This window comes from Doryrhamphus excisus, linkage group LG1, assembly GCF_037039965.1.
Source record: "Doryrhamphus excisus strain RoL-2023G ecotype Guam linkage group LG1, RoL_Dexc_Guam_v1.1, whole genome shotgun sequence".
In the NCBI taxonomy this organism is placed as follows: Eukaryota; Metazoa; Chordata; class Actinopteri; order Syngnathiformes; family Syngnathidae; genus Doryrhamphus; species Doryrhamphus excisus.
Window position 1 is genome coordinate 27,589,975 of NC_136357.1, and position 14,324 is coordinate 27,604,298.

Here is a 14,324-nt window from a genome sequence, read left to right on the forward strand (position 1 = left end):
TTTAATTATATAAATAAAAAATATTTTTTTTGTGATTGCAAAATAAAATATGCAGAATTAATAATTACCAATTTAACCTATTTACTGATTTATTCCTTTTTTATTGTTCACACTGGGATCATCCCAAAAAATACAAAACGTACATAGATGCGTTTTAAGACATTTATAGAACTGAATCCGGAAGACAAGTTTTTACCACTTCCTCATTTTTGCATGAATGCTTCTCATGCGCTCGCATTGTATTCTGCACAGGTACTCGCCGCTAATGAAATGATCATGTCACATGATCCGTGAACACATGGAATTAAAGGGAATGTTTCACTTTTGGTGGGTTGAAGTTTCATCGATCAAAGCACATAAAAAAATCATAAAAACATAAAGATGTAAAAATTGTGGGGCATATATTTGACCCGTATGATCCCCAAAAATAGCACGTTATGGGTGGTAACTTATTTATTTCATGACTCCCCACGGAGTCTGATACTTTATTCTGACCTGAACGCATCAACGGAAATACATTATTATGTATAAATATGTATCTCCAACTCATAAACATGTCTCTAATATCCGATGTTTCTATAAAAAAAAAGACAAAGAGTTCGCTCATGAACGTAACTCTTAACCAGGAAGTGCAATTTCTTGTATTTATGCTCGGAAATCCCAGAAAATAAACTCAAAATGTGAATTCAACTGAAGTTACATGATGTCTTTGAACGCAACAATTCTCTGCACATAATAATGATGTTAAAGTTTAATTCAAATGTTTTGTTGATATTACAGAAACTACTCCTCACGAGGGTGGCGGAGGATGCTGGAGCCTATCCCAGCTGTCTTCGGACTGGTGGCCAGCCAATCACAGGGCACATATAGACAAACAACCATTCACACTCACATTCATACCTATGGACAATTTGGAGTCGCTAATTAACCTAGCATGTTTTTTTTTTTTTTTTTGGAATGTGGGAGGAAACCGGAGAACCCGGAGAAAACCCACGCATGCACAAGGAGAAATCGAACTCGGGTCTCCAACCTGTGTGCTGTGTGCTAACCACTGTGCATGATGAGAGAAATGAATGCCATTTTAGTAGCATAGAGATGAAATATTAAAGAAAAAATATTGGTACACATTTAAGCAAACAAAAAAATGTGAAAAATTATGTTGAGAAAAAGTTATGAAATTATAAGAATAAAGTCAAATTATTATTAAAAAAAAGTCACAATTTAACATGAAAAAAATTTATGTCAATTATTTACCATAAAAAGACCAATTAACATTTTTGGAAAATTTAAAATATATATTTTAAAAAATCTTAATATAAGAAAAAACAGCAACGTTTCTAATATGATGAGAGAAAATAATAAATAATTATTTTTTAGTAGCATAGAGTTGAAATATTAAAGAAAAAATATTGGTACACATTTAAGCAAACAAAAAAATTGGAAAAATTATGTTGAGAAAAAGTTGTGAAATTATAAGAATAAAGTCAAAATATTATTAAAAAAAAAAGTCATAATTTAACATGAAAAAAATTGATGTCAATTATTTACCATAAAAAGAGCAATTAACATTTTTGGAAAATTAAAAAAATATATTAAAAAAATTCATATGAATATAAGAAAAAACAGCAATTTTTCTAATACGATGAGAGAAATGAATGCCATTTTAGTAGCATAGAGTTGAAATATTAAAGAAAAAAAATTGGTATACATTTAAGCAAACAAAAAAAATGGAAAAATTATGTTGAGTTATAAAAAAGTTATGAAATTATCAGAATAAAGTCAAAATATTATAAAAAATATATATGTAAAAAAAATCATATATGAGAAAAAAGATAGCAATGTTTCTAATATGATAAAAGAAAAATGAAGAAGAAAATTGACAATTAACATTTTTGGAAAATTAAAAAAATATATTTAAAAAAAATTCATATGAATATAAGAAAAAAATAGCAATTTTTCTAATATGATGAGAGAAATTAATGCCATTTTAGTAGCATAGAGTTGAAATATTAAAGAAAAAATATTGGTATACATTTAAGCAAACAAAAAAATTGGAAAAATTATGAAATTATAAGAATAAAGTCAAAATATTATTAAAAAAAAGTCATAATTTAACAAGAAGAAAATTGATAAAAAAAGAGCAATTAACATTTTGGGAAAATTAAAAATATATATAAAAAAATTTCATATGAATATGAGAAAAAAGATTTCTAATATGATGAGAGAAAATAATATATAATTATTTTTTAGTAGCATAGAGTTGAAATATTAGAGGAAAAAATATTGGTATATATTTAAGCAAACAAAAAAATTGGAAAAAATAATATAATTTATAATATAATATAAATATAATAAATAAATAATTTTTCTAATATGATGACAGAAATCAATGCAATAATTTCAGTAACTATATTGACAGTTACTATGGTACCGACGATGTCATTGTATGGTCAAATGATTATATATCCATGCTCACCGGGATGTGATGAGACTTTTACAACAAAGTATCTGAACTAGCTAACCAAGATTCCACTGTATAATACTGTCGATACAAATAAAGTTTTCCGGTATTATCCTGCCTCGCCTATCTGCGTTCATCAGAATCTCCAAAGCTGATACCGTATCCTCATCTTATCTTCCAGCCGTGTGTGTGTGTGAGATTGTATGCTAGCTCTTTATCTTTAACAAGACAAGCCATTCTAGGGTTACATTTGGTTTGACGAAATAAAAAAATATAAAAATATCAATAAAATAAATGCATGGAGAAATAAATAAATATAAACATTAAAAAATGCCCATAATAATAATAATAATAAATAATACATTTTATTTAAATAGCGCTTTTTTGCTAAAAGGGGAAAAATGTACAAATAAATACAAAATAAAAATAGCAAAAATAAAAATGTAACAAAAAAATTAATGTGACATAAATTCATGAAAATTAAAGTAACTTTACGTGTAAAACAGAGTCATGACAGAGCATGATAAAAATAAATAAAGGTGTTCAAAAAACAAAAATAAACAATAAAAATGACTTCAATAAAAGTCTAAAAATATATTAAAAATAATAAAAAATGACAAACAGAAGTGTTAAAAATACAAATGACAAAAATTACTATCATTTAAAATAATTTTAAAAAATCTCAAAAAAGTTTAAAAAGAATAAAAACAAATGAAAAAAACTTCAATAATAGTGTAAACTACATATTGAAAATAAATGACATAAATAAACGTGCAAATGTGATTTAAATGTGGAAAAAAATATATTACAAAAATATATTTTTAAAATTACTTCAATATGTAAAATGAATTTCATCAGTTTAAAAAAATAACTAATGTGTAAAAAAATCATATAAATAAATGTAAAAAAAAAGTGTTGCATTACAAAAAAAGAATAACAAAAGTTAATAAAAAGTTTTGAAATGACTTAGTGTGAAAAAATTAAATAAAATAAAATAAAATGAAATAAAATAAAATAAAATAAAATAAAATAAAATAAAATAAAATAAAATAAAATAAAATAAAATAAAATAAAATAAAATAAAATAAAATAAAAGTGAGTCATGACTTAATGGCCTGTTGAGAACCCCTGATATGAAGTAATCATGGTATTATTTTGTTGATAGTCACATTATCCAATAAAAATGACCCACATAAATACTTAAAATGTGTTTTAAGTTTTAACCTCCCGTATTTTGCCCACTGCACCAAATAATTTCCCTTTTTGATCAACAAATTAACAAACAAAATCACAAAAGTACGAAATTATCTTGAAAAGTACATGTAATCCTATCTTTGTATTTACTTGCAGTATTGCCCATTATGAGCATTCATTGAGTATTAAATGTAACATTATTTGTAGGACAAAAATAAAATAAAATAAAATAAAATAAAATAAAATAAAATAAAATGATATAAAATAAAATAAAATAAAATAAAATAAAATAAAATGATATAAAATAAAATAAAATAAAATAAAATAAAATAAAATAAAATAAAATAAAATAAAATAAAATAAAATAAAATAAAATAAAATAAAATAAAATAAAATAAAATAAAATAAAATAAAATAAAATAAAATAAAATAAAAGCGAGTCATGACTTAATGGCCACTTGAGAACCCCTGATATGAAGGAATCATGGTATTATTTTGTTGATAGTCACATTGTCCAATAAAAATGATCCACATAAATGCTTAAAATGTCTTTTAAGTTTGAACCTAATTCATACCTGTCAACCCCTGCCTTTTTCTAGCGGAAACTCCCGTATTTTGCCCATTGCACCAAATAATTCCCCTTATGATCAACAAATTAACGAAGAAAATCACATGTAATCCTGTCTTTGTATTTACTTGTAGTATCGTGACATTATTTGCAGGACAAAAAAAACCCAAAAATGGTTGAAATGTGGGACGTTTTAAGTTGGAAAAAAGCTCGCTGACGATTGGCCACCAAGGGGAGGAGGGGGGGGGGGGGGCGCTGATAAATGCCCAAGTTTCATGGGCTCCCCTCAAGCCGTCGAAGACACACTCCGCCGCCGCTTCCACCCACGCCAAATTTACAGAAGTTTAAAGTTCCTTTTTTTTTTTTTTTTTTCATTTACCAAACAAATTCCATTTGTATTATATAGACGACCCATCTTGAAGGCCTCGCCGACTCGGGTCCGGGTCGCAACAGTTCTAAGCCGTACAATCATAGACACAGATGGATGGTTTCGGTTATCGTTGAGCGAGAGAGGAAATTTGGAAATATTGTGCAATGGTGCTGCAAAAATTTTGAAAGGTTGTGAGAGCATTTTTTTTGGTCCGCATAAGCTTGGTCGAGCGGGTCGTTTTCGGAAAAGAAGCATCCATGTTGCATCCCTACAGAATGGAGAGCTACCTCATACCACCTGTAAGTATTATTTTTAGTATTGTTTTTGGTGTATGATTTCTTTTTTTTTAAGTTTTTTTAAAAAGTTTTTTTAGAGTTTTTTTTAATATGCACAATAAACAGCAAATACATTATTTTTTTATTTTTATTTTTATTTTTATTTTTATTTTTATTTTTATTTTTATTTTTATTTTTATTTTTATTTTTATTTTTATTAAATAAAGAGGACATATCTTGAATATCTATGAAGTAATTTTGCATTTATGCACAGGATGCCAACTCTAACCGTCCTTTATATCGACGACGACGACATGAAAATGAAACTCTTAAGTTTCAGAATTGCGGTGAAAATGAAAATTATATGAAATATTTTCACATATTTCATGGAAATATGACTTAGAGTAGAAGATTTGTACAAAAACTGATGTTTTTCTGGGTAGACGATGAATATAACTGAATATAATTTTGTTGTTTTTTTTCTAATATTACAGCCCACGGAGGAAATCTTTGATCCAGAGATGTACAGACAAATTCCGGAATATTATAGTCCATATATTCTGGATGCAGACATGCAGGCAGGTCAGTTTTACTCCATTATTTATTAGTCATTTATTACTTTTCTTTTATTTAGCTAATTACAATATTTATTTATTATTTATATTTAAATAATAATAATAATAGAATCAGTATTTATATATAAAATAACATGTAAAAAATTATTTGATTATTATAAAAATAATAATAGATATATTCAAAGTGAAGCCACCACTACTTATAATAAAACACAATCATTAATAATAATAATGAATAAAATATAATACTAGATTTTTTAAATTACTACTTGAAATTTTTTTAATACATAATCAGTATTTATATATAAAAATAAATATTAAAAATGAAAAATAAACATGAATATATTAAAAATAAAACATTGGAAAAGAAATATGACTTACAGTATTTCACCATCACTTCAAATTTAATGTAAAAAATTTATTTGATTATTATAAAAATAATAATAAATCGATATATTCAAAGTGAAAGCACCACCACTTATAATAAAACACAATAAGTAATAATAATAATGAATAAAACATAATAATAGTTTTTTTAAATTACCACTTAAATATTTTTTAAAAAAATATATAATCAGTATTTATATATACAAATAAATATTAAAAATGAAAAATAAACATGAATATATTAAAAGTAAAACACTGGAAAATAAATGTGACTTACAGTATTTCAACATGACTTCAAATTTAACATAATAAAAAAATACATACTTTAATTACAGAAAATATTAAAAAACTTTTTTATGAACTAATTTATATATAAAAATATATAGAAAATATAAAAATAATATTTATTAAATATATTAAACGTGACCAAACTAGAAAATAAATAAAATAAAATCAACTTAAAATTGGATATACAGTAATATAATAATTAAATATTTTATACAAATATATTTTTAAACTATAATCAGTATTTATATCATTTATGTCATTTATAAAAATATCTAAACTGAATAAATAAACAATAATCTTAAATAAATGGATGAAAAGTGAAACATAGGAAAATAAATGTGACATATTTCAACACCACTTAAAACAAAATATTATATAACAAACTATAAAAATATATATATATATGTGTTTATATTCGTGCGTTTTTCAGCCGCGTACGGCGTGTGCAGCTGTATGCGTGCGCACAGGAAACAGATGCTATTTCTTTCGCCCGCTGCGCTTACATACATAGAACTATTTTGGCCCCATGGGGTTTTATTGATGCATATAACTTTCTCTTGATACAAACGGTTTTGAATATTCCACCAAAAATAAAAATGAAGGGAAAATAAACAAAGGTTTGAATTGGAGTTTTGGTAAAACTTGTGACGATCATTCCTAAAAACATCTTTATCCCGTTAATTATTCCTATTTTTGCTCTTTTTAGGTCAATAAAGGAGATAAGAAAATGTGTTGCATTCCAAAAAAAGAGTTAAAAAAAGTTAATAAAAAAAAATCTAAATGACTTAAGTCAGTTTGAATAAAATGAAATAAAATGAAATAATAAAAAAAATAATTAAAATAAATATAAATAATATATAATAATAAAATAAAATAAAATAAAATAAAATAAAATAAAATAAAATAAAATAAAATAAAATAAAATAAAATAAAATAAAATAAAATAAAATAAAATAAAATAAAATAAAATAAAACCAATCCAAACCAAAGCAACCCCAAACCAAACCAAACCAAAACAAAACAACCAAACCAAACCAACTCCCAACCAAACCAACCAAACCAACCAAACCAACCAAACCAACCAAACCAACCAAACCACACAAACCAACCAAACCTTACCAAACCCAACCCAAACCAAACCAACCCCAACCCCAACCCCAACCCCAACCCCAAACCAAACCAAACCAACCCCAACCCCAACCCCAAACCAACCAAACCAAACCAAACCAACCCCAACCCCAACCCCAAACCCAAACCAACCCAAACCAACCCCAAAACAAAACAAAACAAAACAAAACAAAACAAAACAAAACAACTCCCAACCAACTCCCAACGAAACCAACCAAACCAACCAAACCAACCAAACCACCCAAACCAACCAAACCTTACCAACCCAACCCAACCCCAAACCCAGCCCTAACCAAACCAAACCAAACCAAACCAAACCCAAACCCAAACCAACCCAAAAACAAAACAAAACAAAACAAAACAAAACAAAACAAAACAAAACAAAACAAAACAAAACAAAACAAAACAAAACAAAACAAAACAAAACAAAACAAAACAAAACAAAACAAAACAAAACAAAACAAAACAAAACAAAACAAAACAAAACAAAACAACCAACCCAACTCCCAACCAAACCAACCAAACCAAACCAAACCAAACCAAACCAAACCAAACCAAACCAAACCAAACCAAACCAACCAAGCCCAACAAAACAAAACAAAACAAAACAAAACAAAACAAAACAAAACAAAACAAAACAAAACAAAACAAAACAAAACAAAACAAAACAAAACAAAACAAAACAAAACAAAACAAAACAAAACAAAATAAAGGAGATTAGTATTCCCAGGAAAAAAAGCAACAAATCAAAGATTGTATATTTTCATTGTGTGACTTCACTTCCTGTTCCATTGTCGTGTTTATTTAGATCACTGGGACTATCGAACTCACCCTCACGTACACCCGGTGGAGTTTGAAACCCTCCAAGAAAGCAACTTCACGGAGCTGCAGAGCGTCCAATCGCTGCACCCGACCGCCCACATCAGACACGACGGCATGCGCTACGATGCCGAAAATCTACTGGATCCAAATCTTGGGGCGCATTCGCATATGTTGCAACAACCCGTAAGTCTCTTTGGGATTACTCGCATATTACGCAATAAAAGGGATGTACGTACGCCATATCGGTATTAAACAATTTGAATGTATGAAATAAATAATCTGTACTCACTATTATTCATCGTAATATAAGATGATCCGTTTGCTTGATTTATTAAGCTATGGCGACATCAGAAAAAAGTCATTTACATTTCGCGTTTTGACTCTCATCGCAACAATGGTGCATTCAAGGACCACCGAACAAAGTGCGAAATCTCAACGCTTGACAAAAGAAAATGATAATACAATAGCCACGTCTTTCCGAATGGAATGGAATGGCAAATTCTGTTCAAGACCGGTACAAATTATACTTTTGATAGTAATAAGTCTCTTAGTATTTTATCCATTAAATTTTTATTTAAAATTTTAAATTTTAAATTTTAAATTTTAAATTTTAAATTTTAAATTTTAAATTTTAAATTTTAAATTTTAAATTTTAAATTTTAAATTCATTTTCTAATTTAAAATTTAAAAATTTTTAACATTTTTTTAAAAATGTTTAAATTTTTTTAAAAAATTTTAATGGATAAAATACTAAGAGACTTATTACTATCAAAAGTATAATTTGTACCGGTCTTGAACAGAATTTGCCATTCCATTCCATTCGGAAAGATTTTAAAAATTTTAAATTTTAAATTTTAAATTTTAAATTTTAAATTTTAAATTTTAAATTTTTTTATGAGAATGTGTAATGTTTATCTCATTTTTGGTCATATGCTAAAAAATATAATTGTGGAACACTAAAAAAATAAAAAATTAAAAAAATTATAATTTCTATGAGAATGTGTAATGTTTATTTAATTTTTGGTCATATGCTAAAAAATATAATTGTGGAACACTAAAAAAATTAAAATAAAAAAAATAATTTCTATAAGAATGTGTAATCTTTATCTCATTTTTGGTCATGTGCTAAAAAATTATAATTGTGGAACACTAAAAAAAATTTTAATAAAAAAAATATATTTCTATGAGAATGTGTAATGTTTATCTAATTTTTGGTCATGTGCTAAAAAATATAATTGTGGAACAGTAAAAAAATTTAAAATAAAAAAAATTGTTTCTATGAGAATGTGTAATCTTTATCTAATTTTTGGTCATGTGCTAAAAAATATAATTGTGGAACACTAAAAAAAATAAAAAATAAAAAATAATATTTCTATGAGAATGTGTAATCTTTATCTAATTTTTGGTCATGTGCTAAAAAATATAATTGTGGAACACTAAAAAAAAAATTCCCTCGCAAACTTTTCCATGATAACAAAAATTCCACTTGAAGAAAACAATGGGTGCAGGGCGTGGTCACCCCTGATTTAATGTCATTTATACCTAAAAGTACTCCGTCTTTTATTTTGAAGGTAACGTTCTTCCCACGGACCGTGTATGCAACACACGTGTCCCAACGCAGCACCGACGATGAGGAGCATGGAGGTCAGAGTCCGCCCCTGGAGGTGTCTGACGAGGAGTGTCTCCGAGATCAACACCCTTACATCCCACCTGGAGATCTGAGTAAGAAAAAAAAACATTATAAGATTTTTATAATAAAAAAAAAAAATTGCTGTCCCAAGCAGTTGATTAAGTTGCTTAAAATGTCGGGGCCTGGGGTTGGGGGTGGCGGGGGGGGGGGAGGGGGGTGCGTTTCTTTGAACACCTCATCTCCACACGTCATGAAGATGATGACTTATACAGCTCATGCTCTATTTTAGTCATCATACATCATCCCCGAACTTGAATTGTCAGGTGGATTTTCTCCTAGTTGGGCGTTTTTTTGCGAATGATATCATTACCCACAATGCAGTTGGGGGTGTATTAGCTCATTGGATTTCCTGTCTAAATGTGTTTGCCAGCATGGAGCAGATGGTAGAAACTGGCGTTTGCGGACTTGAGCCTGTGCGCTGGAAGGAGCCGATCGCATAAATTGATGCATATGATACCGAAATAAACAGGAATACTCCAAATAATAAATAAAAAATAATAAAAAATAATAAAAATAAAAAATAAATTAAAAATAATAAATGAAAAAATAATAAATGAAAAAATAACAAATGATAATATAAATAATAAATAATAAATAATAAATAATAAATAATAAATAATAAATAATAAATAATAAATAATAAATAATAAATAATAAATAATAAATAATAAATAATAAATAATAAATAATAAATAATACATAATACATAATAAATAATAAATAAAAAAGTACAAAAAACAGGACTATCATTTTTGTGATAAATAAAAATAGTATAAATAATAACAATATCATAATAATAGTATAAACAAATAAAAATAGTCTTGCCGAGCCAATCTGGCACCAATCTTTCTTTATAATAAGCTTTTGTTCCAAACATGAATTTGTGGAATTGAATGTAGTGATGAAAATAACTCTTCAACACATTAAAAAAATAATAATGCAAACTAAGTATTGCGAAATTTTGTTTTATTTTATTTTATTACACAGCATGATTGTCAGATCCCTAATCCAATAAAAGATAAAAAAAATTACAAAATAATTTTCGGGCAGGACTAATCATTCGACGTGATTATTGATTAATTTGTGATGTGATTTAGAATATCTGATATTATTTTTTTTAACTAACTCTTTTTAACGTAATCGTAATTTATTGACGTTCCCTGGTATAAACAACCAGGAGTTAAAATTCTAAATTCTAAAGAAAATGAAAGAGACCAACGAAAATTTAAGGTTACGTTCACTGTTCCCAAAGACACCATGTAACAGCCTGACCAACCACCTTCCTGTTTTGCCATGAGATATTTCTTTAATTCAATCTTGTTTCTCACCTTCTTTATCAATTTTTACAATTTTTTTTGGGCTCTATTTTGGATTATTTTGCAGCCGTTATCAAAAAAAAACAGAAACTTGAGATGAGAAAGACTATTGAATTCAGAAAGTAACTCATGGCAAAACAAGAAGGTGGTGGTGATCTTATGGGAACAGTCACATTTAAAACAATCAAATTAAATATTCATTTATTTATTCATTATTTTGCAGCCGTGATCAAAAGAAAAGCAGAAACCTAAGGTTACTTTCACTGTTCCCAAAGACACCATGTAACAGCCTGATCAACCACTTTCTTGTTTTGCCATGAGATATTTCTTTAATTCAATCTTGTTTCTCACCTATTTTTTTTTTTGCAATTTTTTTGGGCCCCTTTTTGGATTATTTTGCAGCGTTATAAAAAAAAACAGAAACTTGAGATGAGAAAGACTACTGAATTCAGAAAGTAACTCATGGCAAAACAAGAAGGTGGTGGTGATCTTATGGGAACAGTCACATTTAAAACAATCAAATTAAATATTCATTTATTTATTCATTATTTTGCAGCCGTGATAAAAAGAAAAGCAGAACTTTCACTGTTCCCAAAGACACCGTGTAACAGCCTGATCAACCACTTTCTTGTTTTGCCATGAGATATTTCTTTAATTCAATCTTGTTTCTCACCTTTTTTTTTTTTTTTACAATTTTTTTTGGCCCCTTTTTGGATTATTTTGCAGCCGTTATAAAAAAACAGAAACTTGAGATGAGAAAGATTACTGAACTCAGAAAGTAACTCATAGCAAAACAAGAAGGTGGTGGTGATCTTATGGGAACAGTCACATTTAAAACAATTAAATTTAATTTGTATTTATTTTCATTTATCTTTTTAATTGTGAAACTTTCTGATCTTTTCCAAAAGGCAACAAAAAAAAGATCCGCTTGTACCAGTTCCTGCTGGACCTTCTACGGAACGGCGACATGAAGGACAGCATCTGGTGGGTGGACCGAGACAAAGGAACCTTCCAGTTTTCGTCCAAACACAAGGAGGCTCTCGCTCACCGTTGGGGAGTCCAGAAGGGGAACCGCAAAAAAATGACCTATCAGAAGATGGCACGGGCTTTGCGTAACTACGGCAAAACCGGAGAAGTGAAAAAGATCAAGAAGAAACTGACGTACCAGTTCAGCGACGAGGTGCTCGGGAAGAACCATTTGGAAAGAAAACCGTACATGTAAACCGACCCAAAGACTGAATCATGACTCCTGCTCAAAGTTAGCATTCCTTGTAAATAGCATTAAGAAGGGAATCAAACAGTTCTTTCCCCACAGCTTAGACCTACACTTAATACTTCCTTCAGTACACTTCACTTTACATACTAAGTACACTGCTTACTTAGTTCCCTGGGAACCCGAATCCCGAATCCGTTACGATCTGAAAATGTTGCAATATTCATTAGCGTCCCCGTTTTCTACGAGGGGTCCATGTCTGCAGCCCAAGTCCACCAAATGACAATCAAGAGCGCTAGACATTGAGCAAACCGACTCATGGGTACTCGACGGGGACTCAAGTTTCACTGACCCCTAAGTAGTCCAAGAGGACTCGAGTTTCACTGAAATTCGCGCACTCGACAGACTCATGTTTCACTGACTCACGGGTACTCGACGGGGACTTCAGTTTCACTGACTCACAAGTACTCGACGGGGACTCGAGTTTCACTGACTCACGAGTACTCGACAGGGACTTGAGTTTCACTGACTCACAAGTATTCCAAGAGGACTTGAGTTTCACTGAAAATCTTGCCCTCGACACACACGTTTCACTGACTTACGGGTACTCGACGGGGACTTCAGTTTCACTGACTCACAAGTACTTGACGGGGACTCGAGTTTCACTGACTCAGAAGTCCTCCACGGGGACTTGAGTTTCACTGAATCACGAGTAGTCGATGGGGACTTGAGTTTCACTGACTCACAAGTACTCGATGGGGACTTGAGTTTCACTGACTCACGAGTACTCAATGAGGACTCAAGTTTCACTCAAGTATTCCAAGAGGACTTGAGTTTCACTGAAAATCTTGCCCTCGACACACACATTTTTCACTGACTTATGGGTACTCGACGGGGACTTCAGTTTCACTGACTCACAAGTACTCGACGGGGACTCAAGTTTCACTGACTCACAAGTACTCGACGGGGACTTCAGCTTCACTGACTCACGAGTACTCGATGAGGACTCAAGTTTCACTGACTCACAGGTACTCAACAGGGACTTGAGTTTCACTGACTCACAAGTACTCGATGAGGACTCGAGTTTCACTGACTCACAAGTATTCCAAGAGGACTTGAGTTTCACTGAAAATCTTGCCCTCGACACACACATTTTTCACTGACTTATGGGTACTCGACGGGGACTTCAGTTTCACTGACTCACAAGTACTCGACGGGGACTCAAGTTTCACTGACTCACAAGTACTCGACGGGGACTTCAGCTTCACTGACTCACGAGTACTCGATGAGGACTCAAGTTTCACTGACTCACAGGTACTCAACAGGGACTTGAGTTTCACTGACTCACAAGTACTCGATGGGGACTCGAGTTTCACTGACTCACAAGTATTCCAAGAGGACTTGAGTTTCACTGAAAATCGTCCACTTGACACACATGTTTCACTGACTCACGGGTGCTCGACGGGGACATAGTTTCACTGACTCACAAGTACTCGATGGGGACTTAAATTTCACTGACTCACAAGTATTTTCCCTATTTGATTGATTCAGTCAGTACTTTTTCAAGTTGCCATGGTGTCGACCAATCGTTGCTTCTCGTCATGGTACCCTTTGCATGTATATATTTTGATGCCATATTTAATGTTATCAAGGCCAGCAGACATACGTTTATTTTGTTAACATTGTCTGTGAACAGACTCTGTTCGATTCCAGCAATCAGTGCTGTAAAAAAAAACAAAAAAAAATGTTTTTTGTCCTCCTGAACTGTTTACTACAGCTCAAACCATTGATGTACAGAATGCTACGTATGTAAATGACTGCTCGTTATTTTGTATCCACTCTTAATAAAATGAAGTTCTCAAGCCAACAAATCAAATACAGTACCGACAGTAATTTCTACACATGAGTACTCGATGAGGACTCAAGTTTCACTGACTCACAAGTACTTGACGGGGACTTGGCTTTCAATGACTCACGAGTACTCGATGAGGACTCAAGTTTCACTGACTCACAGGTACTCGACGGGGACTTGAGTTT

At 30.2% G+C, this 14,324-nt stretch overlaps 1 protein-coding gene across 1 annotated transcript; it reads left to right on the forward strand.

Annotated features, from left to right (window-relative positions):
• Positions 1 to 3,909: 3,909 nt before the first annotated feature.
• On the forward strand, positions 3,910 to 14,149 carry spi1b (Spi-1 proto-oncogene b). Its single transcript, XM_058077054.2, has 5 exons — positions 3,910 to 4,892; positions 5,363 to 5,450; positions 8,055 to 8,251; positions 9,640 to 9,790; positions 11,983 to 14,149. Exons 1-5 carry the CDS (start codon positions 4,851 to 4,853, stop codon positions 12,294 to 12,296), a joined length of 792 nt encoding a protein of 263 aa, XP_057933037.2. The 5' UTR covers positions 3,910 to 4,850; the 3' UTR covers positions 12,297 to 14,149.
• Positions 14,150 to 14,324: the final 175 nt, after the last annotated feature.

Bases quoted from the DNA above. Each gene is read 5' to 3' on its own strand.
- spi1b (XM_058077054.2), top strand. From the start codon at position 4,851: ATGTTGCATCCCTACAGAATGGAGAGCTACCTCATACCACCT. The intron at 4,893-5,362 runs GTAAGTATTATT...CTAATATTACAG, and splicing joins AGAGCTACCTCATACCACCT to CCCACGGAGGAAATCTTTGA. The intron at 5,451-8,054 runs GTCAGTTTTACT...GTGTTTATTTAG, and splicing joins GGATGCAGACATGCAGGCAG to ATCACTGGGACTATCGAACT.